The 22,516-nt window shown below is 41.1% G+C and overlaps 2 protein-coding genes across 21 annotated transcripts in view; one reads left to right on the top strand and one right to left on the bottom strand.

Annotated features, from left to right (window-relative positions):
* The window catches only part of mecom (MDS1 and EVI1 complex locus), a 130,042-nt gene extending 115,235 nt beyond the window's left edge, over positions 1 to 14,807 (top strand). For 5 of the 13 annotated variants that reach the window (XM_041994504.1, XM_041994498.1, XM_041994499.1 and 2 more), the window contains 10 exons: positions 928 to 2,323; positions 2,559 to 2,649; positions 4,008 to 4,034; positions 7,502 to 7,668; positions 7,848 to 7,925; positions 9,431 to 9,600; positions 10,358 to 10,502; positions 12,324 to 12,569; positions 12,657 to 12,843; positions 12,957 to 14,807. In XM_041994504.1, the coding sequence (XP_041850438.1) occupies positions 928 to 2,323; positions 2,559 to 2,649; positions 4,008 to 4,034; positions 7,502 to 7,668; positions 7,848 to 7,925; positions 9,431 to 9,600; positions 10,358 to 10,502; positions 12,324 to 12,569; positions 12,657 to 12,843; positions 12,957 to 13,091 (2,642 nt within the window). In that variant the 3' untranslated portion in view covers positions 13,092 to 14,807. The remainder of the gene's footprint in view (positions 1 to 927; positions 2,324 to 2,558; positions 2,650 to 4,007; positions 4,035 to 7,501; positions 7,669 to 7,847; positions 7,926 to 9,430; positions 9,601 to 10,357; positions 10,503 to 12,323; positions 12,570 to 12,656; positions 12,844 to 12,956) is intronic. The other 8 variants (XM_041994505.1, XM_041994500.1, XM_041994497.1 and 5 more) reach the window with 3 other exon arrangements.
* Positions 12,352 to 22,516, bottom strand: part of megf6 (multiple EGF like domains 6) — a 62,807-nt gene continuing 52,642 nt past the window's right edge. For 5 of the 8 annotated variants that reach the window (XM_041994487.1, XM_041994494.1, XM_041994495.1 and 2 more), the window contains one exon: positions 20,112 to 22,202. In XM_041994487.1, the coding sequence (XP_041850421.1) occupies positions 22,123 to 22,202 (80 nt within the window). In that variant the 3' untranslated portion in view covers positions 20,112 to 22,122. Of the gene's footprint in view, positions 12,487 to 18,984; positions 19,697 to 20,111; positions 22,361 to 22,516 lie in introns of those variants that run through there. The other 3 variants (XM_041994489.1, XM_041994488.1, XM_041994492.1) reach the window with 3 other exon arrangements.

The following is a 22,516-nucleotide window of genomic DNA, read 5'->3' as shown; positions in this document are numbered from 1 at the left end:
AAAAAAGAAAGAAAATGATAATGATAAAATATATTTAACTTAGCTTCTATTACTCTTCCAAAATCATCCACTGGTCATAAATAAGGCTGACAGAATGACAACAGATGACATCAGACAGTAAGGTTTTGTTTTGAGATCGGGTGTTGTCACTGATGTCTCCTGGGGCCAGACAGAGTGAAAGACTGGCACACAGGGACTGGCTGTGGGAAGGTCGCTTAGCGCAGGACGACATGGCCTCAGCTATGGGGACAAGGTGAGGGGGCTGTGGGGTCGACTATAGAGGCCCGGAGGGGGAAGAGGGAAGAGAGGCAGCAGAGGACGTGAGACCTGTCCATGGGAACCAAACTGCAGGATAGGATTCATTCAACTCCACTTCCTTCAAAAACTTAAAATAGATCCATTGTACTGCATTCGGCTGAGAATGTGTGTGTGTGTGTGTGTATCTTTATGTCTGCATGCCTATTTGTTTGTGTGTGAGTGTGTGTGCAATTCACGTTCTTTGTGCTGTGTGAATATTTTGTAAATGTGCCTGTATGTCCCTGTGTGTGTCTGTGTGTGATTGTTTATGGACTCCTTGGAAGCGTCCCTGAGAGGACAATGGTACTGGAGATGCCTGGGAATCTGGTTTGATGTACAGGTGATGAGTGGCAGCAAGTGACTCATACCATCAACCAAACAGATTCCATTACAATTCCAGGATCTGGACACACCTCTCCATTTTTATTTTGCTGGAAAACTATTGTCAGACTATTGATGGGAACATGAGTATTATCTCTCATACTGTATTTCCTTTTCCCTAGCTTTAGTCAGAATGAAGCATGTTAACTAGAGATACCATGTGATGTAATTTTTCTCTGTAATTGTTTGTGGGTGTGTCTGTGTGTCTGGGATACTGATTCGTACTACATTTGTCTCCTGTTCCTGTAGGTGAGGTATGCCACAAGTCCTACACCCAGTTCTCTAACCTTTGCCGTCACAAACGTATGCACGCTGACTGTCGCACTCAGATCAAGTGCAAGGACTGCGGGCAAATGTTCAGCACCACCTCATCCCTTAATAAGCATCGGCGATTCTGTGAAGGAAAGAATCATTTCACAGCAGGGGGATTATTTGCCCAGGGTATGCCATTGCCTGGCACCCCTGGCTTGGACAAATCAGCTCTCGCAATGGGTCATAGCAGCGCGGGACTTGCTGATTATTTTGGTGCCAGTCGCCATCATAGTGGGCTTACCTTTCCTGCTGCCCCAGCATTTCCTTTCAGCTTCCCTGGTCTGTTTCCCTCTGGACTTTATCACCGGCCACCGCTCATTCCTGCCACTGCTTCTCCTATCAGACAGCCAGCTCATGCACCTGTCGTAGGGCCTGGTGGAGAGTTAAGTAAGAGTCCACTACTACCTCCAAGCCCTGGTGCTCTGGAGTCTCGAGAGCTGCTCAAGGCTCTCCGTAAAGATGTCAATTCACCCAGAAAGGAGATAGCTGATTTAGAGCTCCACAACCAGGGTTGTTCATCCTCAGCCAAGCACCAAAACAAACAGAGTGACCAGTCTGAAAGCAGCGATCTAGATGATGTCAGCACCCCCAGCGGAAGCGATCTGGAGAGCACATCAGGCTCTGAGCTTGAGAGTGACATGGACAGTGAGAAGGAGAGGGGGGCTGCTCGAGAAAATGGCAAAGGTTCTAAGAGGAAGGTTAGTGAGGGAGGCTCCCAAAGCCCCAGCTTGATGGGCAGCAGTGCTGTTAAAGACTTTCCAGGCCCTTCCCTCAACCCTTCCTCACTAGATGAGCACACAGCTGTAACAGGGGCTGTAAATGACTCTATTAAGGCCATTGCCTCTATTGCTGAGAAGTATTTTGGCTCAACTGGGCTAGCTGGCTTACAGGACAAGAAGGTTGGGTCTTTGCCCTATCCCTCTATGTTCCCGCTGCCTTTCTTCCCAGCATTTTCCCCACCAGTTTACCCCTTCCCAGATAGGGACCTCAGACCAGCAGGCCTGAAGGCTGAGCCACAGTCACCAGGAGATGACTGTAAGAAAGCCCAAGGCAAGACCTCATCTGAGTCACCGTTTGACCTCACTACCAAGCGAAAGGATGAAAAATTAGCCCCTTTTGCTCCCACCAAACCAGAAGTCTCACATCCTGTGGGTCAGGATCAACCACTCGACCTGAGCCTGGGATTGAGGGGCCGTGGACGTAACTCAAAAGAAGAAGAGAGCAAAAAGAACATGGATTATGAAAAGGATAAGGGAGTAGTGGAGATTCCAAAGGCAGATACCTCCTTACAACATGCCAGACCAACCCCTTTCTTCATGGACCCTATTTACAGGTATTGTTATTACCAGTGTCTCATTTGGCCTTAAATTACCAATTAATTCTTGCACAATGTGGGTGCAGTACAATATAATTGTATTGCAAATCCAAATGCATTTAGTAATATGCTTGCAAGAGGTACTTTGAAGTTACACATTTGTTAATCATAATTTCTATAATAAAACAGAATAAAAGTGTTTCAATATTATCTGTTGTGCATTCATTAAGAGCTGATAGAAATCTACTATTAGCAGGGTTGAGAAGAGGAGAATGAGCGATCCGTTTGAGACACTGAAAGACAAGTACATGCGGCCTACTCCAGGCTTCCTCTTCCATCCACAGGTAGGTTCTAATCATGTCATTTATGGGAACTGGGGCAGCTTGGGTTATTTATTGTAACCTTAAAATTATTGGATGTCTTTGATGGCCCCATTTGTTCAGACAGGAGCAGCTCTCGATCTCATTCATTTGAAATCATGTTGACACTCTGGCATTGTCACTTTTAGCTCCTTAATGTTTTTGGATGTGACAGCAGAATGGTATTAAACCGGTCAGTGAATATTATAATTCTTTACTAAATAGTTCTTTTTCACAATGGGTGTCCTAGTCTAGTTAAACTGGATTACTGAAGATTAGTATGCGGCCCCTGTCTTATACAAGCTACTGTCTGTTAAGGCCATGGTTGGCTATCTGAAACAGATGTGGGAAAAAGAAAGGGCACATTGTGACATGTCTTCCCTTAATGTGTCTTTGATTACAGTATAAAAAATTATATGCTCTTAAAGCAATGATTTCTGCCCCTGGGTTTTCTGTGTCAGTGTTTCCAGTGCAAGGCTCTGAAGACCACTTGTGTGTGTGTGTAACACACATGCACAACAGTCATTGTATGAGTGTGTGTATGTGTCTGTGTGTATGTGCCCATGACACGTTGCTTTGACGTTCATTTGTTCAATCTTCCCCTGTGGGTGAGAACGGTTCGTCGGAAAGTGAAAACACCACTTTCTCAGGCATATGATTTTTTTCCCCCTTCTTTTCAGGCCGTTTCAGGTCTGGTTTTTACAGGCTGTTTCATTTGTCTGATTTATGTCCCCTGTCCAGACTGTTGCATGGGCCCAGCCTGCAGCAGCCACATGGCCGTCGCACACGCCTTAATGAGGTGTCCTATCAGTAGAAACACTAACAGAGTGCTTAGGCCATCTTTATGACTTTATGATGTCTGGACACACAAATCATTCCCACAAATACCAGACCAGCATAAGTCCAGGCCAGACCAAGCAAGAGGCCCTTCTGTATACTTTTGAGGGGGTTTGTTTTTGGTCACCTGACTCAATCTTGAGCAATATATAAAAAAAGAGGTTGCAAAGCTAAGGCGACTGGAACTCCTTTTCAAACTTTTAGTGATTCAGCTTTTTATTTCCTGGCAGGAAATTTTACAGCTGGGCAATACTGGTTTAGGTTTCATACTGGAATTGTATTTGCGGCCTCATATAATGAGCTTATTGAATACCAGGAAGTGTTGGAAACTATTAGAGCCTCCTATATTCCACTGCCATAACTCGGCAGATAGGCAGCTCATTGCTCATTTAAAGTTAATTGCACCAAGACCTATCATTCCCCCTTTGTACCCAGATGTGTTGATTCATGCACCACTTCTTGGTTTTGACTGCTGTCTCTTTTTCCCTTTCCCTTTTGCCCCTCAGTTTCGTTTGCCAGATCAGAGAACTTGGGTAAGTTCCTCTTTAACCTACAGCTCTGTACCTCTACCAGACAGACTCCATCCCATAATTAATGCATGCTGCGTAACAGTTTGCAGCTGACTTTACTCAGTATTCGCATGGCTCTAGCCTGTCACCATCTAGCACTGATGGGGCTGGTTTTAGGATCACGTTCTCACATGCCAGTATAAGGAAATTTCATTTCCATATTTATTTTGTACTGTACTGGACATCATGTTACATTACTTGTAATGACTGGCATTTTTTATTTGTTTATATCTTTACATTTTCTCTGATTAACATGAAAGGGTTTAAGTGGGAATTTCCAGTTGAGTTACACCCTCGCCTCATAACAGCTCTGAATATGTTTGCTTATTTGGAGAATGAAGTGGAGCTTTTGAAATGGGCACTGGGTGAGGTGAAGGGGAGTGTAAGGTGGTGCTGCTTACTAACAGAAGGGAGGTTACTTTATATCAGGGAAAGGGTAACAGTCTCTTTGGGACTCTGATGGGGGGAGCAGGAGGTTAGGCCCTCCCTCCAAACATCTGGTTCCCGATAAAGATCAACAATTGAGAATGCATCTTGCTAATTAAGGCCCTAACAGCATCACTGACATCAGAAGATAGCCAATCAACTGCTGGTCCCAGTGCGACGCTACAGCAACAAACGCATTTACAGATGCATACTCACTGCCCGCAGGGAAGGATAGGGGGTTTTAGGAGGTATGTGTGTGTGTGTTTGAATATACTGTATATGTGTGGGAGTGGATCTGAGGTGGAGGGGTTGCCTACATGGGCGACTAGGTGGTCTATAAAATCTTTTTTTTTTAAAAATGGCTTTTAGATTAGAATGTGGAGGCATTTATTTTCTACTCCTTTAAGTCTAACACTTCACAGATCACTCTGTCAAACAGTGGCCTAATGAACCTGACTCACCATCCATAAAACAGTTAAAGGGCTGAATATTTTTAAAGCTTGATCTCTGGCAGACTTGATGTTTACTACGCTATTGGAGGAGATGTGTGAATCATTAATTGCATGACTGCAAACAGTCATGCAGTTTAACTCTTTAAGAGATTTTTTTTTTTCAATTGCCTTTGTGTAAAATTTTGGCAAACAAAATGACACATGCTAATACTACAACTCATTCATTAAAAATAAGTTAAGATATTTAATGTCAGTATTTACATTTCATCGTGCTCAAAGTGAAAATGCTATACAGTAGGAAGAAATCAATGTTCTAATGTTCTAACAGTATAGCAAAACAGTTTCTCTATTCCACCATATATATTTTTATAAGTCTTTCACTTAATAAAGTGCAACTCTTAATAGGAACATAGGCAGGCTGAGTTCAGATCAGACTTCTCCAGTAGATGGAGCCAAGATTAAGTGGAGTTCAGTTCTAAAATTGTCTTATCGAACAGGCTTGATACTGTTGACAGTTTTAGGGCCACTAATGTTCCTAAGAGTTATTGCTTCTCACTGAGCAAGGCAGACAAACTGTGCATTCGCTCTAGTGTCTCAAAAGAGCCCACTGAAATACAAAGTGCACATTCAAAAGAAATATGAAAGCATTTCACCTTCTTCTACATCACATCCCCCTTGTCTATCTTTCTTTTTCTCACTCCCTTGCTTTCTTTTGCTCCCTCTGAGTCGCGCTTTGATTCATGGTGTGTAGCGCTGGCATATTCATAATCAAACAGACCTGACACTCCACATCCTCCCTCAGTGGGAACGTCGACGGCTGAGGCAGGAACTTTACACTCGGCCGTCACTCCTAATCAGCCGCTTCCAACTCCGGACTCCACCACCATCCATCAGCCATCAGTCCCTCTCTCTCCAGAACCTGTTCATGCTTTCTTTCTTTCTATCTTGTTTGCATGCTCTTTTCTCTGTATCTTTCTATTTTTTTGCCTTTTCTCTTTCCTATTTTCCCTCTTTTCCTCCCTCCGTGTCATCTAGTCCTTCATCGTACTCTTCTCCAGTTCCTCTGTTTCTTTTCCCTCAGTCTGCTCGATTTTGGCATGAAGCCTGAGAGTGACAGGGGTGAAAGCAGGAGATGGAATGTCAGAGTCGGAGCAGGGCTCTGGTGGAGGTCCCAAATCACCATTGATTTGTTGCCTTATTGAAATAAGAAGAAGAAGCAGGCTGAAAATTCAATACACGCAAAATAATGCAAATTTGTGTAGCACCTTTAAAAAAGAAAAGGAGAAAAAACTCCATTGTGTATGTGTATGTGTGTCTGTGTGTGTGTGTGAGAGATGGTCTGACAGGCCCTGTGGCCTACCGAGACCCCCTCCTTCTCCTCCTCCCTCTAGTTCTCCCTTCACTCCCCTTCCAGACCCTGCTCCTCCCCCATCCCGTCCCTCTCAGCACAGCGATATCATTATTACCCGTGTCTGGCCCTTGATCAGTAATGTCAACATCTTTCATATTGACGAATGTGCTGTCTGCCCGCATTGTGCACAGAATGGTTTACAGCCCAGCAGTGGACATGAATCACTCCACTGCCACACACATGTACAAACACACACACATAGGCATACGGACACATATCTGACAACATACAGATACACATTGAGTTCGTACAATTGCGTTCACATAAAGCGCACGTGGCTGCAGGCACACACATTGTGGACACATGCATTCTTACACATGAAAATGCATTACAAATGCATCCTTCTTTCTCACACACATACATATATTTTCCCTCTTACACACACTGAAGGCAGTTAATCAACTTCGACCACCAGGCTGCTCATAGTTTTTTGTTCACACACGCACACACACACACACACACACACACACTCACAAATGCACATATCTCCTCAGAGAGTATCTGATGAAAGTAAATGTTCAGTTTCATTAGTAGATTGGCTGCAGTCTTTAATCCTATGTCCATGCATTTGTGTGTGTTTGTGTGTGTGTGTATTTATTGCATGCATACTGTATGAGTATTTGTTAGAGAAAGAGAATTGGCTGAATTTTAACTCAGAGTTGCACAGTTGCTTTCCACTGAACATGAATGGAAGATAACCATTTGTGTGTTATAAAAATGTGTCACATGTACCCTGTTTAATGCATAAATCATTAATGAGTAGCAGGAAAAAGAATTATTTTAACCTTGTAAGGTGCCTGTAAACAAGATGCATCAATGAAATTAAATATTAGAAAAAAATACTGTATAAAAGATTTTAATTTATACATCTTAAGTCAGAAACATTTATATTCACAGTTACACAAATGAATGTGTAATCGATTTGGATTGAGTCTAAAGAAGCTAATATCGAAAAGATTTAATGACTTATATACATGCATATGTATTGAATTAACTTGGATATTTCGTATTGCAAAAGAAAAATAAAAAACTATCAAAATATCTACTGTAGCTTAGATTGAAACATAAGTCAAATTAAAATGATCATGAAGTGTGAAAAACCTAAGCCCTCAATCCATCCTTCCTGTGTCTTGTCTCCACAGATGACGGCTATTGAGAACATGGCAGAGAAGCTAGAGACGTTCGGCTCCTTAAAGCCAGAGTCCGGTGAGCTGTTGCGCTCTGTTCCCTCCATGTTTGACTTCAGAGCCCCACCTTCTGCACTTCCAGAGACGCTGCTGCGCAAGGGCAAGGAGCGCTACACATGCAGGTAACTACGGCAACCAGTTTTGACATGTACTATTTGATGTACAATGTTCATATGGGCTGTAACATTTCTATTTGGCAAATAACTTTATAATGCAACATTTGCACTTTGGAACAATAAAGTAAAGTGATTAAATTTTAATTTTATTCTTCTTCTTTTTTTTCTTTTTTTTTTTTTTATAGATATTGTGGAAAAATATTTCCTCGCTCTGCCAACCTGACTCGCCACCTCAGGACTCATACAGGAGAGCAGCCGTATAGGTGACTTTATCCATACAAGTATTCACACTGTCTTTCATAGCTGCATATGTGCATGTACTGTATGTTGTGGATGTTTAGTTTTGGTTTGTTTTGCGAAGTTGCTGTAAGATTGAAACTTTCCAACAGAAACATATTGGCTGAGTGTCATGCTTCTCTATCTCCCACCAGCATCTATTCCCCTCACTTTCCTTACACACAAAACTAAATCAGGCCACTATTGTCTAGTTGAGAGTCAGATGTGGACAATAGCACATTAACTTGCTCTTGAGTGTTTATTTCTCTCCTCTAAAAGCAAGCGAAAGCAGCAAACACACTTTCACATGGCAAGTGAAGACAGACACAGCTCATTTGTTAACGGCCAGTGGAAGTTTTCCCAGGGATTACTGGTCTACAGTTAGAACAGATTTTATGTGTGTTTTTTTTATGCCATAAGCCTGGAATAATTATCCTCCTGCTAAATAATTTGCCTGATGAAAAATGGTGTCTGTTGAATGGGAGGGTTTTTGGAGGCTGAGCAGAGAGGAAGGGAGGAAGCTTGGTGAAAATTGGGGTGATGAGGAGCACGGGCAGTCGTCCAGACGTGGCAGCTGTGGTCATTTCTCTAGTGTTTTGAGGTCGACCTCAAAGTGATCTGCAAGCATTTGGCCTCAAGAAATGCTTTCTTGCCATCTGAAAAAAAATTATTTCTATTTTTTTAAACAGGACTCTTGGTCATAATACTAATTGTAGCTATTGTATTTGGGAAACTTTAAAACTTTACCACAACATAGCAGATTTTCCTGGTTCTTTATATAGACAGAGGTAGCAGTAACAATACAACAACAGTTCAGTGCACATGCACTAACTAATTGTGCACATTTACTACATTTGGATAAAGAATATGCCCTGGCTGACTTCTCAGCTTTGTAGTTACTAAGGTAAAGGAATGTTGGCCCTAACATTGGAGGAGGCCTGTTGACCACAGGGGAGAGAAAAAGACAGATGCAGGCCTCGACTGCCCCAGCCTGATAGCCTGCACTCCACACGCTGGCATGCCATTAAAGATCACCGCTGTTTATTGTAATTTTTTTGTAGAGATAACCAGGGGGTTCCTGAGGGACAGCCAATCGAGCAAGCTAATTCCACCAGAAGAAAAGATGTAATCTTCTAGTATAATTTTGCATGAAGAAACTTGGCAAGAGCCCCTAATTTTGCAGGGCTTGAACCAAATCTTTTGCATGCTTATTTTGTGAGAGAAGAATGCAATTTTATTGTGCTGGCTGGAGATAAGAGGCAGAGCTGTTTCACCTTAAACAAGCTCCTCAATCATGTTTGTGACTGCAGGACTGCTGGGACTGTCTATATGAATGTGTGTTTGTGTGTTCTGTACTATGTATCACATTATGTTTCCCACAGAATAATCCTCAGGACCAGACTCATTGTGTAGTATAATTGTTTTAATACTAGCAGTTTGTGTAGTGCTGTTTTTTGTCAGTTTCAGTGAATGGCGTCTTCTTCTTCTGCAGGTGTAAATACTGTGACCGCTCCTTCAGCATCTCTTCCAACCTGCAGCGTCACATTCGCAACATTCACAACAAGGAGAAGCCCTTCAAGTGCCACCTATGCGACCGCTGCTTTGGTCAGCAGACAAACCTGGATCGACACCTCAAAAAGCACGAGAACGGCAACTTGTCAGGTGAGCAGCAAGTCATGTAGGTTATCAAAGTTTTTTTTTCCATATTTTAGCAATGAAAATAAGAGCTGGATTGCAGACTGGTGAGATTCATAAATCCTTCTGTAAAGTCATATAAAATATAACTTACTAATGATTGGAGACAATTTTCGAGGCTGAGAAATTAAATTATATAAATCTGCCATCGACCTCTGCAACAGCACTGAATTTTTTTTATTTTTTTTTTTGATTGAGCTGCTTTCATCAGCAGCACAACTCACTGGGTTGATGGGTTGCATCACTCTGAATGAATCAGCAGAACAAGTGGCGACACCTGGCTGAAAGCCGATGGCAGTGGGTCTGTGAGAAAGCCACCATCAATCTATCAAATCCAAAATCAATTATCAGCAAAGCTTTCACTTGTTAGTCTCAGACAATACTGCAGTAAATTAAGAAATAAAGAAATTCAATTTATTGGTGTTTTGGGTAATATACATGTATGTTACCCAACACACCAATAAACTGAATTTCTTTAGGCTGAAATGATGCTAAGCTATAATAGAATAATAGTTTGGATTATTAAATGATGCAGAGACTTTATTAAGACTTGTGATAAGATCCACAAATTCAAAATACATTGTGGAAGATGAACTATGATGCAGAAGATGAACCATGAAGATGAGCCATGATGCAGAATTCAGACAGTCATTTTAAATCATAATATTTTAGTCCAACAGTGGTTGAGTATTAAGCAAATAAACACATTTTCCCCCTTTTGCAGGAACTGCAATGTCATCTCCACAGTCTGAACTGGACAGCAGTAGCGCCATATTGGATGACAAAGAGGACTCGTATTTTAATGAAATAAGAAATTTCATCAGCAGCACAGGCCAGAACCAGACATCACCGGACCCTTCTGAGGAAGGGTGAGCACAGCTTTGCCTATCTCTTTTTCCGATTATTTTTTTTTCTCATCCATCACAGCCTCCTCAATAAATAGTGCTACATAGTTGTTAGAGGTTTGTTACTTGAGAGGCTTCAGTAAATCAGAATCAGAATCAGAATCAGAAAGGTTTTTTATTGCCATATGAGTGAACAGGTTCACATCATTAGGAAAATGCTGCGGTACTTGGTGCAGACATAAAAACAATATAAGTTATAAGTTATAAGTTTAAGCATGCACCTAATGACCGGTCAAGTGTTATCAGCCCATTTAAGCATTTTAAAACCACCCAGCCAGCCTCTGTTAACAATCTCATCATGAGCAGGGTCTGTAGTGGAGAGCAATCATCGGTGATGACATAATCACAGGTTTTGGAAATGCTGAGAGTCTCTTTGTATCAGTTCCCTTTTAGCCACATAGAAATATGTGTGCATGCAACGTTGTCTGAGCATTATGCAAATAAATTCTTGTAGCAGTGATCAGATCAGATAGCAGCAGGGAGGCCTGCTCAGGTCTCTACGTTTGTTTTCACGTGCCTCATGTTGGTGTGATCACAGGGCAGATTGTAAGGCCAGAGAGAGATCTTGCAAATTGTGCAAAGGGCCTGTGAGAGTAGGACCGGGCAGTAGAGGGATGAGAGAGGAGCAAGAGGTGGAAAGGAAGGGGAGGGGGTGCAGCATTTAGTCCTCCACATCTGGAACCAACATGTTTGCCTACAGGAAGAGGGTAGAGGGGGTGGGGTCAAAGGGTCAGCCTGTGTTTCCTTTCAAAGTGCAGCGCTCCTGACTGCTTCTGATAGATACTTTATCCTCAGCAAATTACCACGTTTGAAAGCATAATTAGCGAATCTGTTTTCTTAATCACAGAGTTTTCGCTCTCTCTTTTAGAGCTAGTTCCTCCTCGCAGTCATGTAAATTTGAGACAGCACAAATACCATCATGTTAACTCTCCATTCAAGCGGGAGTTAGGTTATAAGTGCATTATCAGCTGCTAAACAACCATGCAAATTCATTATGCCAAATTATAATCTGCAATAATTCCCTCCTCTCTACACAAATGCATGCTTTACAAATTTAGCACAGATATCCTTTTTATATATATATTGAGGTGTTGCTCTTGATGTGTTTTGTTTTCCTTCCATCCATGTCTCCCTTTTCAGCTTTCAGTCCCCATCTCCGAATCCTTTGTGCAAGAAAAGGCATTTTTGCTAGCTGACGAAAGATGTCCCAGAGTGTAATTAGTGAATCAGTCTTAATGTGTTTCCAGATGATTTACCAAATGGCGGTTTCCTGTGGCGCTGAGACAGAAGGACAGATTAAGACTCAGGCAGTTTGGATAGCTGGTTCTCTCTCCCTCCGCAGGGATAGAGGAATGGGCCGGTTGGCAGCGATCTCATAACTCTCCCACCAAATGGGGCTGTCAGCTAAATATTTTGCCTATTAGATGAATACGAGATAGTAAGGAAAATAAACAAGGAGAGAGGCAGAGCACTCCATTTAAGTGCTGCAATGATCAACCCAGTGCTGCTGTGCCCAAAGGGGCCCCAAAACCTTGATGGCAAACAGGATTCTTGCTCTGCTCAATCCCAGCTGTGATGTTCTCCCTCAAATCCGCCACTTCGTGTTTTGTTTATTCCATACCTTGTATAACTTTTGTGTAGAATCTTTTGAAATACAAGAAACAACTTGTATAGACATGCACAGTTGCAGTTTATTGGGTAGATGTAATTTATATATATATGCTTTTAATAATGTTAGTAACATCATTAAGATATGTTGATCTAATGAGTGATCTTGGTCTGCAGATTAAATGGAGGTCCATTTGAAGAAGGGAAACCACTGCTGGCCAGCCATGGTTCACGTGACTTCGAAGATGAGGAAGTGGAAGATCTCGGTGCTGATGAGGAAGACGCAGAGGAGCCTAGCAGCAGCCCTGAGAAAAGGGAAGCCAAGGAGTTTCCAAGCAACCTAAACGATGACATCATACAAAGCGAAATGGACTTTAGTGAGCCAAATGAATTGAAAACGACTTGTAATACTTCTCCAAGAAGGTAAATGTCTTTTGAATGCAAACATGAAGTTATCAGGTCAAAACATCTTGAAAGTTGTCCCATCTGAATGTTTTGCCTAACTTCCAGGTATAAAGATGAGGAGGAACAGAGCAGCTACTCAGCCTTGGAGCATATCCATCATTTTCCTGACATGTGCAAATTGGAGGAAAGTGAGCTGAGTGACAGAGATGGAGATGAAGACGATGGATCATTTGGCTCTCCCTCTTTGAGTGAGGCAGTCAAACAGCCACTCTTTAGGAAATCCAAGTCTCAGGTAAAAGATATATTGTCAGTAGTACACACATTTACACAAGTGCCTACTTAGGATACATTTATTTTTACATTAAAGTATGTCAGTTAAGTCTAATCCATCTTCTTCTCCCCTAGGCATATGCCATGATGCTGTCTCTGGCTGAAAAGGACTCTCTCCACTCAGCCACCCATACCCCGGCCACCATGTGGCATAGTCTGGCACGGGCTGCTGCTGAATCCAGTGCCATTCAGTCCCTCAGCCATGTATGATGACACCCCAACATGTCCACGTTTTCACCTCACTACCCTTGACCTACCTATGGCACTGGGAGTCCAACATGGGGGCTATCAGCAGGGGCCCCTGATCATTCACAGAGTGACTGCTGAGCAGAACCACGGCCCATCTGACTGCCTTATACACAAAGTGTGGGGTCACTGTCCACAGCCCACCCAAGCCCCGAAAAAACAAAACCTCTGACGAAAACAGAAAATTAAAATCAATTTGTCTTATGAAACCCAAAAATGATTGAAATTAATAATGCTAAAATAATAATAGCTGTATTTATTCTTCTGATTTTCTATGTTTTGCACAGCAAAGGCAGCTGATAGATAAGTAAGATGGGTGTGCTGATGTGTCATTGCTCAAGGAAATTTAATGCCCAGCAAATACTGTATAAGACAAGGAGAACCTTTCACTTTGAGTTTGGTTGTGTCTCTAAGACAGCTGGTTTCAGTCTAGCATGTTTCACTGTGTGTAAAGCATAAAAGCCAGAACAAGAATTCCCTTTAACATCTGCAGATGTTCCTCATAAATACATGTACTTGATGATAAAAATTAAAAGTGGGGTTAGTTACCCACTCCAACTAAGGACAGCACTAGCGGCGCTTTAGTATCACTGAAGTCATTTAAGAACAAATTAAAATTGTTAAACTGAAATCAGGCCAGTTTCCCATGTGTGTTTTCATAGCTGCGTGTGTCTGCACAATCATAGCACTGTACACAAGTGTCAAACAAGTGTTCTCCACTGCACTCCATCCTCCCCACCTGCGCTATCTGTGAAAGGATATAAATAGATTGTCTTTTTAGTGGAAGAGATGAAAACACAATGTTTTTGTTTTATTTCTTTATACTGAGATAAGTAGCCAGTGCTGAAGTTAACTGTTGTTCTGTAAAGGGCATATGTCTTTTTTCAAAAACCCCTGAATTCATCCTAGTCAACCAACAATACCACTAAATACCCCAAATGCTAGTTGTTAGCTACTCCATGCTTGTGTGTCTTTCATTTTTAGACAATCATTTGTTTTCTTTCTCTTGTTTTTGTTGGTGTTGTTGTTGTTATTTGCTGTTGTATTTTGAGAATTGTATTTATTTCTTGGCAAACTGTAGTTTGTTTACTGAATAGCACTGCTCCTAGCCCAGGTGAAGGGGAGATTCCTAACCGGGCTTATCCCAGAGTTCAATGGGGTTTGTAGATTACATTTGAGTGCCAGATAGTATTAAACGTACAATTTACACCATATTCTACTAATGAAACCGGTTGATGAATAGATATTCTTTAGGGTTTTTTTCTATGACAATTTAATGATTCAATTGTACAAATGAAAAACGTTATAAAGAATGAGTAATGATAAAAATAAAAAATGAAAAAAAAAAAAACAGATATCATTTCTTCATAAGCGCATGATTGGTCTGGTAAGATCTGTATCTGATATTTTCTACGGTTGTCTGCAAGCTTGTGTGATGTTCGGTTCATGTTAATCCCTTGTGCCAAACTTATGATAAATAACAGATTACTTTCATTTATTCTCCCGTTTTGAGGGACCCGATTTCCTGTTTGTTTTTGTTGTTTTGTTTATAATCGATTTTAAAAAGTAATCAGCAAGTTGAGGTACTTTGTTTTAATGCTTTCTACAATGTAACTGTTATGCATTTCAATTCAATACTGTGGGAGGAACAACTAAGAAAATAAAGGATTACAATGTGGACTGACATGTTTTTTGTTTTCTTTTTTTATTTGTCCTCAAATGTGACGCTCACTCTTTGTCCTCCACCTAACTCACACCTCCCCACTCCATATAGTCCTTCTGGCTGCCCATCATTTTGGCCCAAATTGAAAATTATACCAAGAGACATGAATCAGAACACCACCTGGCGCTGTCTTCTGGCGCTCCCATGGCCTCCAAGAGCGAGGGAGAGCCTGAACTCTGGTCTTCTTTTCTCTCCTCGAGGCCTTGGCTCACATAGAGAGACGGAAGCAGAGAAAAGACTGGAGAGGGCTTGAATGTGGTAATGGGAGCGGAGGCAGGAATGTGTCCTCTTTATTTGTGTCTGTTTGTGGGGCATGATGGATGAGGTGGGTAGATGTGATGACCTGGCTCATCGCTCAAACACTCAATAAGAGTCCCATCCTGCAGCAGGCCTCCCCATCCGGCACCCCCCTCTGTCACTGCTGCCAGCCAACGTGGGCGGATATTGTGGCTGAGAGTGTTGGAGGTTCAGCAGCTCTATTGTCCGGGGGGTAGCTCAAATGGGGATGGGGGTGGTTGGAGAAATTGGGCATGACATTGAAGATGGCTGGCTCTGACTGCCCACATTTACAGTACTATTGGCACCTTTAATGGATGGGTTGTTTTCTTAAGGCCTGTCGTCAGCCTCCAGAGCTCCACGGGGTGTCCAGCTTTGATGAGGTCACCGAGGGTCAGGCAATGTTGATGAGGTCGGCATGGGTTGTCCAGCTTTGATGAGGTCAGCTGCCTTGATGGTGAATATGGTGCAAGCCATGGTCATAATAAAGTGGTGATGATGTTGTTTCTAAGCATCAGTTTTACCACCTGTACTGTTATGGACAAATTTAGATTTATGCAACAGCATTACTTCTCTGTATGTGTAGAAATGACCTCTTCCACTCTAGAGCCCACTCTATATGGTTAGTTAGTTAGTTAGTTAGTTAGTTAACTATTTCAGCTGAAGAGGTTGACTGTATGACTCAAATGGAAGATGCAATAGTAGTATTTTACGTCTGTTGCAATCAGTTTGGTAGATATCATGTAAAAAACATTAATATAATGCTGTTATTTACTTAATGACTTGCATGAGTTTCATATCTGGCTTTGGTGATAAGGATTAAGACACTTATTTTATTCTAAGATTCTTCCATGAGTCTGTCATCAACAGTGTCCAAATTTTGCTGTCTTTGGCAGAGTTGTGGAAACCAAACTGATCGAATCCATTTGGTGGAACATATTTGGAGTCCCTATAACTTGTAGAAACACAAAGAACTAAAGTAAAACTGAGCCATCAATACAAGTCCGTTTTCAACATATGGCTTTATCTCGTCTTGATACATTTAACAATTGTTGGGAAAGAAAAAAAAATGAAAAAAGATTTTTACTGCGTTAAGAAAATAAAGTTTAATGCTTTTTCTTTTATTTTTCTTCTTATAGAGATCTTTAGGTTTGTTTTTGGTCTTTACTAAATCTGTTTTTCTGTGGTTCCCCTCAACTATCACCATCCAGTCACTGACTGTTTTTTTTTTTTTTTTGGGTCCTGAGCAGGTAACATAACATAAATCACACCTAACTTGTTAATCTAATGAGATCAGTGCAAAAAAAGCAAACTAGTAATGCTGTAGGCAGCTAAACCAAAACAATGACCCAAAAGACACTATTAAACTATGTAGAGCTGAGGGAACTGCTGACTCAGGTATAAATTCTTTGTGGTTTTGCAACTACATGTCACTTTTCATTGACTTCAGCCACTTTATCCTTTGTTATTATGTGAGTTGAAAGCAACTTAAGTATACCCCACCTCCCTTATTTTCTCACATTTAAATATTTTTTGCTACCAAAATACTATAAGATATTAACATTTTTAAAAAGAAAGAAAGAGCAGTGTTTTAGGCTGTTTGATTAAGATCTACTTTTACTCTAAATACTTGGAACAGTCAAGAGATGTTTCTAATCAGGCTACATTTCTGAAACAAACCTCAAAACAAAACAGAAATAGCACATCTTTCTGCAAGTGCAATAGAGGCAACATTTCGATAAAGTTTAAAGTAACAGTATTTGTTTCATGACTGCATTGGGCAAAATACTTGGAGGACACATTTTGCCCAAAGCCTCTTTGTGACTTTGCCCCCACTGCTGTTCCAATTGCCCATGTAATTACATCACCTGCTTAAAAAGACCTTTTCTAGATCTGGACTTGAAAGAACACCAAAACACTATGAATAGACAAAAGAAATATATATGTGTTTGTGGAAGCACTGAAGTGGTGGAAGGCTGAGTTTGGCAGCTTAGAATTCACTGTTGTGCCTACACCAGTTCGATCAGCGTTGATTAGCACATGCCAATGTCACCCATGTATCCTCTCACACTTAATCAACACATTGGGACGAGTTACTGCCATCATTAACCCTCAGCTTCTCATAAAGCGCTCAGTGTGTTGCTAAGTGGGGCTGGCAGCGCCTGGATGAGTGTGTGAGCATATGTGTGGGTTTAAACAGCTAAGGAAGTCAGACAGTCGAGTGCACATTACTCAGTGTGATGTATTTAAGTTAAATGTGAAAAGTGCGTGCTTGTGTATATGTGTGTGTCAAAGAGGCTGGATCCCCAAGCTGTGATGTCCACCAAGTGGGTGTATGTGGTCTGGTGGGCACTCAGTGGGCAGCGCTTCGTGGAGCTTGGAGCCACTCAGCTAATGGGGCAGCTGGCACAGCCTCAGAATCCATCAGGCCTCATTACAGCTCCTGTTGAGCCGCCCACCTCTCTTTCCTCCCCTTCTTCTTTCTCTCCTTACCCCAGCCTTTCCTTCCTTTCCTTTCCTCTGCCACCCGCCCAGCCCTGTGTGGCATGTAACTGCCCCTCTCCGCTTGCTGGAACATACATCACACCCCTGGAGAGGGAGGCCATCACAGCTGGCAGCTCTCACACTGATTGACTTGGCACCCGTGCTGACTCAGACACCAGGGGAAACATTTGGGAGGAGAGGGATGCATGAAAGGTTATGGGTGTGTATCCTTTAAAGAGGTTAGGGGAGGTTGGTATGGAGAGGTACTTACTAACAGCTGGCAGAAGTGGGAGGTGTATGGGTAAGTGTTTGGGTGGGGGAACTCCACAAATCACAATGAGTTTTTGTTGTGTTTGCAATAATAGCAGCAGGCCAGTCAGATGAAACTCCTCATGTCTTCCCCTCTTTCTACTTTTCTGCTTATCGCACTGGCTTTTCTGCACCTCTGTCCACTCCCTCTTAAAGAGAAACAGAGTTTAAGGTTGTGGTTTTGATCCACTGTTTGTTTTTCTCCCTAGAAGCTACGGGTCATTAATGTTATTGATGGACACTCTGTTCAGTTCCACAGAACAGACCAAGACAGAGCAAAGCAACTGTGCACATGGTTTTAATATGACAAGTCTAATCAGGACAGGCGTGGTGGCAAAATAACTTGGAGCCTCTTTCTTTGGTCATTGATTAGATTAGAAAATAACTCATCAGGTCATCAGCACTGTGTTTGAAGAACTGAGTGCACAGACTGAGGTTTAAATATTGGGAAAGAAAAAAAATATGCATCAGTGTAACACTATTTGACTCTTAATTTCCACATGTAGCTTGATACATTCATTCATGAACACTCCAGTTCTGTTTACTATTTTCTGCACAGGGCACCACCTAGTGGTGGAAATAGTAAAAGCACCTACATGTTCAGGTTTGATCACAAATGAGTTCAAATTAACCTCAAAAAGTTATCTTTCACTACTGCAAGAACGAAAAAAGAAAAAAAAAATAATAAAAACATCTACAAAAAGAAATGTGCAGTTATTTAACAAGTTCAAGATATTTAAACAAAAACTCTTAAACAGCAAGCGGATTCAGTGTGTGGGAGAGTTTCTTGATATGCAATCTTTTTGCAGCCCTAATGTTTAACATTTATTTTCTCTAGTCAACAACCACATAAATGGTGCAAGACGTGTTGAAATCATTCCCCCTCCCCTCGTTCTGTTATCTGAGCAGACAGCTTTGTCAGCACAAGTTCAAAACACTGTGGCCTTCTGGGAGATCAGGTTCAACGCAGAGGGACAGAAATTATCTCTGGGACATGAAGCTATGTCAGTAAAGTGATAGAATCTCTTTTGCAAAGAGTGGCGTATGCTTAATTAAAGCGAGAAAGTACCCATGATGCGATCTTACCTTTTACGGGCTATTTCATTGCTGGTTTCCTGCATCCCTCTCTTTTTCTCACTCCAGATAAGAAAGATTGCATTTAAGAGTGTTTTTATTTTTCCTCTCCAAAAGCCTTTTAGACACACAAAGAGCACTTTATTCATTCACTTTCAATAAAATGTTAAACTTCTGACATCAGTGAGTAAACAAGATTATATCTGAATTTGCTCCATAATCAAAATCAAGAAAAAAAAGGACCCAAGACAAACTCTGTGCAGTATTACCACTGCAAGTAAGACAATATAAGATTTAATATCCATATTTATGGATCTTAGCATTTAGATACATTTTAGTGTACTAGCTCTTCATTTGTGTTGAGTGTGGAGGGCTGATACAGCAGTGCAGTGGCCACCCAGAGCTCAGTGGATGGATGGCCTCTCTGAGCCTGTTTGACTGGAAACAGGTGTGTGTCATCTGAAGATGAAGGCCTGGCCGATAAACATTATTGGAGAACATCTGCTGCTTGTCACAACACAGGGCGAGCTGCAGCGCTCCGCCATCCATCAGCCTCTCCGAAGAGTGGATGTGTGTGTGTAGGTGGGTGGGAGCTCCATCCCTCACTGGTGAGCTCGTTCACCCATCACTCACCCCAGGGATGCTGGATAAAGGGTGCATGCTTGGTCCAGGCACCTGCCTGCCTCTGCCGGACCACGGCCGCCTTTGACCAATAGAAGGAAAAATGCTCCAGTGATCTTGAAAAATGCCTTCAAGAGAGTGCACTTGCTCTCTGATGCTCACATCACTCACAAACATGCACACTACAGTTTAGGCGCAATGCTGTACAACATTTTAGACAACTATCAAGGAGGCCAGCACCGACTTTAATGCTCCAACTTCCCCCGGCTAATGAAAGACGTCTGATAGTAGCCTTTTACAAACATGTACACTGTATCCACACATACTGTGTCCGCTATTTCTCTATGACAGTTAGAACCTACCTGCACCTTTTTTGGATATCTACAATTCGCTCCCTCCCACCCCAATCAGGGATCACAGAAATCAATATCAACCTATGCTGAACACAAAGCACACAATAAAAATCAGATGATTAGAGGGGGATATCCATAGATGTCTCTGTTTTTACTTTTTTAATTATTTGGTTTGTGGCCCTATTTTTCTCTGAAAAAATAAAAACATAAATGAAAAGTTAACATAAAAACTGGAATTCATTACCTTTGTACAATATAGCACCAACGATATGCCAGAAAGCCTGGGCACCTCTAGTGAAAATTTGTGTTACTATGAATTATTTGAGATGAAATACTCTAAAACAAATCACATTCAATTATATTAATGATCAAACAATTTTCTTATCATTTTAAGATGACCGCATTACTTTTGTTTAGTATAGTTTTAGACTGGAAGACAAGGAAATGTGAAAATATTTTAGCTCATAGATCGCTTTGACCTTCTAACACATGAATTAGCTTATCAGGTGGATCTCTTATTCATAATAATCATTACAAAAGGATACATGACACATAATTAAAGACTTCATAAATACACTAACCCCTGAAACATTGCCCAAACAATAAGTAATGTTACCAAAGCAGGAAAAGTAACGGTGGCCCTGAGGTGCAAAACATAGCATTGCATAAAACATAAAAACAACATTAAAAAAAAAAAAGATTTTGTTAAATATCAAAATCTGGAAGCAAATATCACACTGTAAGTAAAAAATGCTGAGGATGAAAAGATGAAGAGGAAGTCTCTTGAACCTTAACTGAAAAACACACATCAAAATCATTAATATCAGGAAAAAAAGGCAAAAAATGGCCTTCAAATCATATGTAGCCTCAATAAAAAGAAAACTACACGTTAAACAGTCCTAGAACATTAGAAATCATGAACAGAAAACATGGCAAAATCTTGCTCAAACATGAATTGGAAGAATGTCATGACTTCCAAAAAGGAGCTTTACTGAACATTAATCAGAAATGGTGCACCTACATACTTCAGACACTTTTTTCCTGTTATATCCAAACAAGACGGAAAATATTATTTTTCTTTAGATATTTAAAATGTGTTATCTTTAACTTTACACCATTCAGAAGTCAATTTTCATCAAACTCTCCTAACTATCCTCAATAACGCACATCTAACCAGAGGTGCCCAGACCTTTGTAAACCACTGCAAATGTCACTGACTTGAGAAAAATTATAAATACAGACTTGGAAGGGGAAGGTAGCCACTGTGAGACAAGACTTTCTGTGACATTTAAAAGGCCTTCTAATTTTTCCAATGAATATGAGCCAACAGAAGGCACATTTGTACATGTACAAAGAAAAACAAATCTAACAACAACAAATGTTTAGTTAGTAAGTAGAAAAAAATCCTTTTCTTAACAATAAATTTTTCAGGCAGATTTTTTTCTGTTTTTTTTTTTTTTACAGAATGACAAAACTTGATTTACAAATACAAACTCAGAAATCATTTGCAAACATTCATTTAAAGCTGCAAAATCTTTATGACTTTTTACTGAGCCCATAAAAAAGAATCTATCTGTTAAGGAAGGACTCATTGCAGTGTTTCATGGGTCACTATGATGAACTGCATAATAGTAATTCCCATTTGTTTTTGTTGGGGCAGTCCTGTACCTGTTGTTCAGTTAGTTATATATTAATTATTTTTTAATCAGAATTATCTCTTGGTATTTTCCAATGTGCGCAAATAAAACTAAACAATGGCAGTACTGATAATGGGTCACGTGTCTTTTTTAAATACAGTTAGGAAACTGAGCCATTAACATCTCATTCTGTGTCAAAAAGAATCCATGTTCAATCAGTTACAAATGTGAAGCAGGTGCTTGTGTCTATTGGAAGAAAGTCTCTGCAACCATGGACTTTAAATCTTAGACAGACTGGACTACATTTGAGTTTATGGTCCTTTGAAGGCCTCTCACATGCCACATCCTGTGGTTGATTGTCTGTGCCTTCAGACTCAGTGATGGAGGGCCAGTCTCTGACAGCTAAGTACCAGCTCCACACATTCAACATCACCTATCCAAAGATGATCAGAGTAAAGCTTCACTGAGCCAAGATTTCAGTTTGAGTGTCCAGTTAGGAGTTTGCCCTTTTGCTTGGGTTATGTGGTTTTGCCGCCTGCTCTTCTCTTTCTGTAAGATGCAGAGAAGCTCAGTGCTCCTGAGGTTTGATGTAGCAAAGCTGAGAGGGGGAGGAAAGGCAAGAAGACATCAGCAGTATTTGAAAATCAAAAGCAAATGTTTCTGGGGCTTTGTGGAGGAGAGGTAACTGCTACGTAGTCTCCTGTGTGCTTGGCTTGGAGGAGGTAAAATGAAGACAGCTTCAAGCCTGCCGTCATGCTGGGAGCAGATTAAAATAACTGTCAGGATAAAGGAGTGGCTATTGAGGGAGACAGGGTGACATGCAGAGTGATGGGGCTCAGCCTCTCACACTTCACATAACAGTATTTCACTGAAGCTGGTTCAGCTTTACAGCCCTTGACCTTGGGATTGTGT

This window comes from Melanotaenia boesemani, chromosome 9, assembly GCF_017639745.1.
Source record: "Melanotaenia boesemani isolate fMelBoe1 chromosome 9, fMelBoe1.pri, whole genome shotgun sequence".
NCBI classification, from domain to species: domain Eukaryota; kingdom Metazoa; phylum Chordata; class Actinopteri; order Atheriniformes; family Melanotaeniidae; genus Melanotaenia; species Melanotaenia boesemani.
Note: the sequence above shows the minus strand (reverse complement) of the source record. Positions and strands in the feature narration are given on the sequence as shown.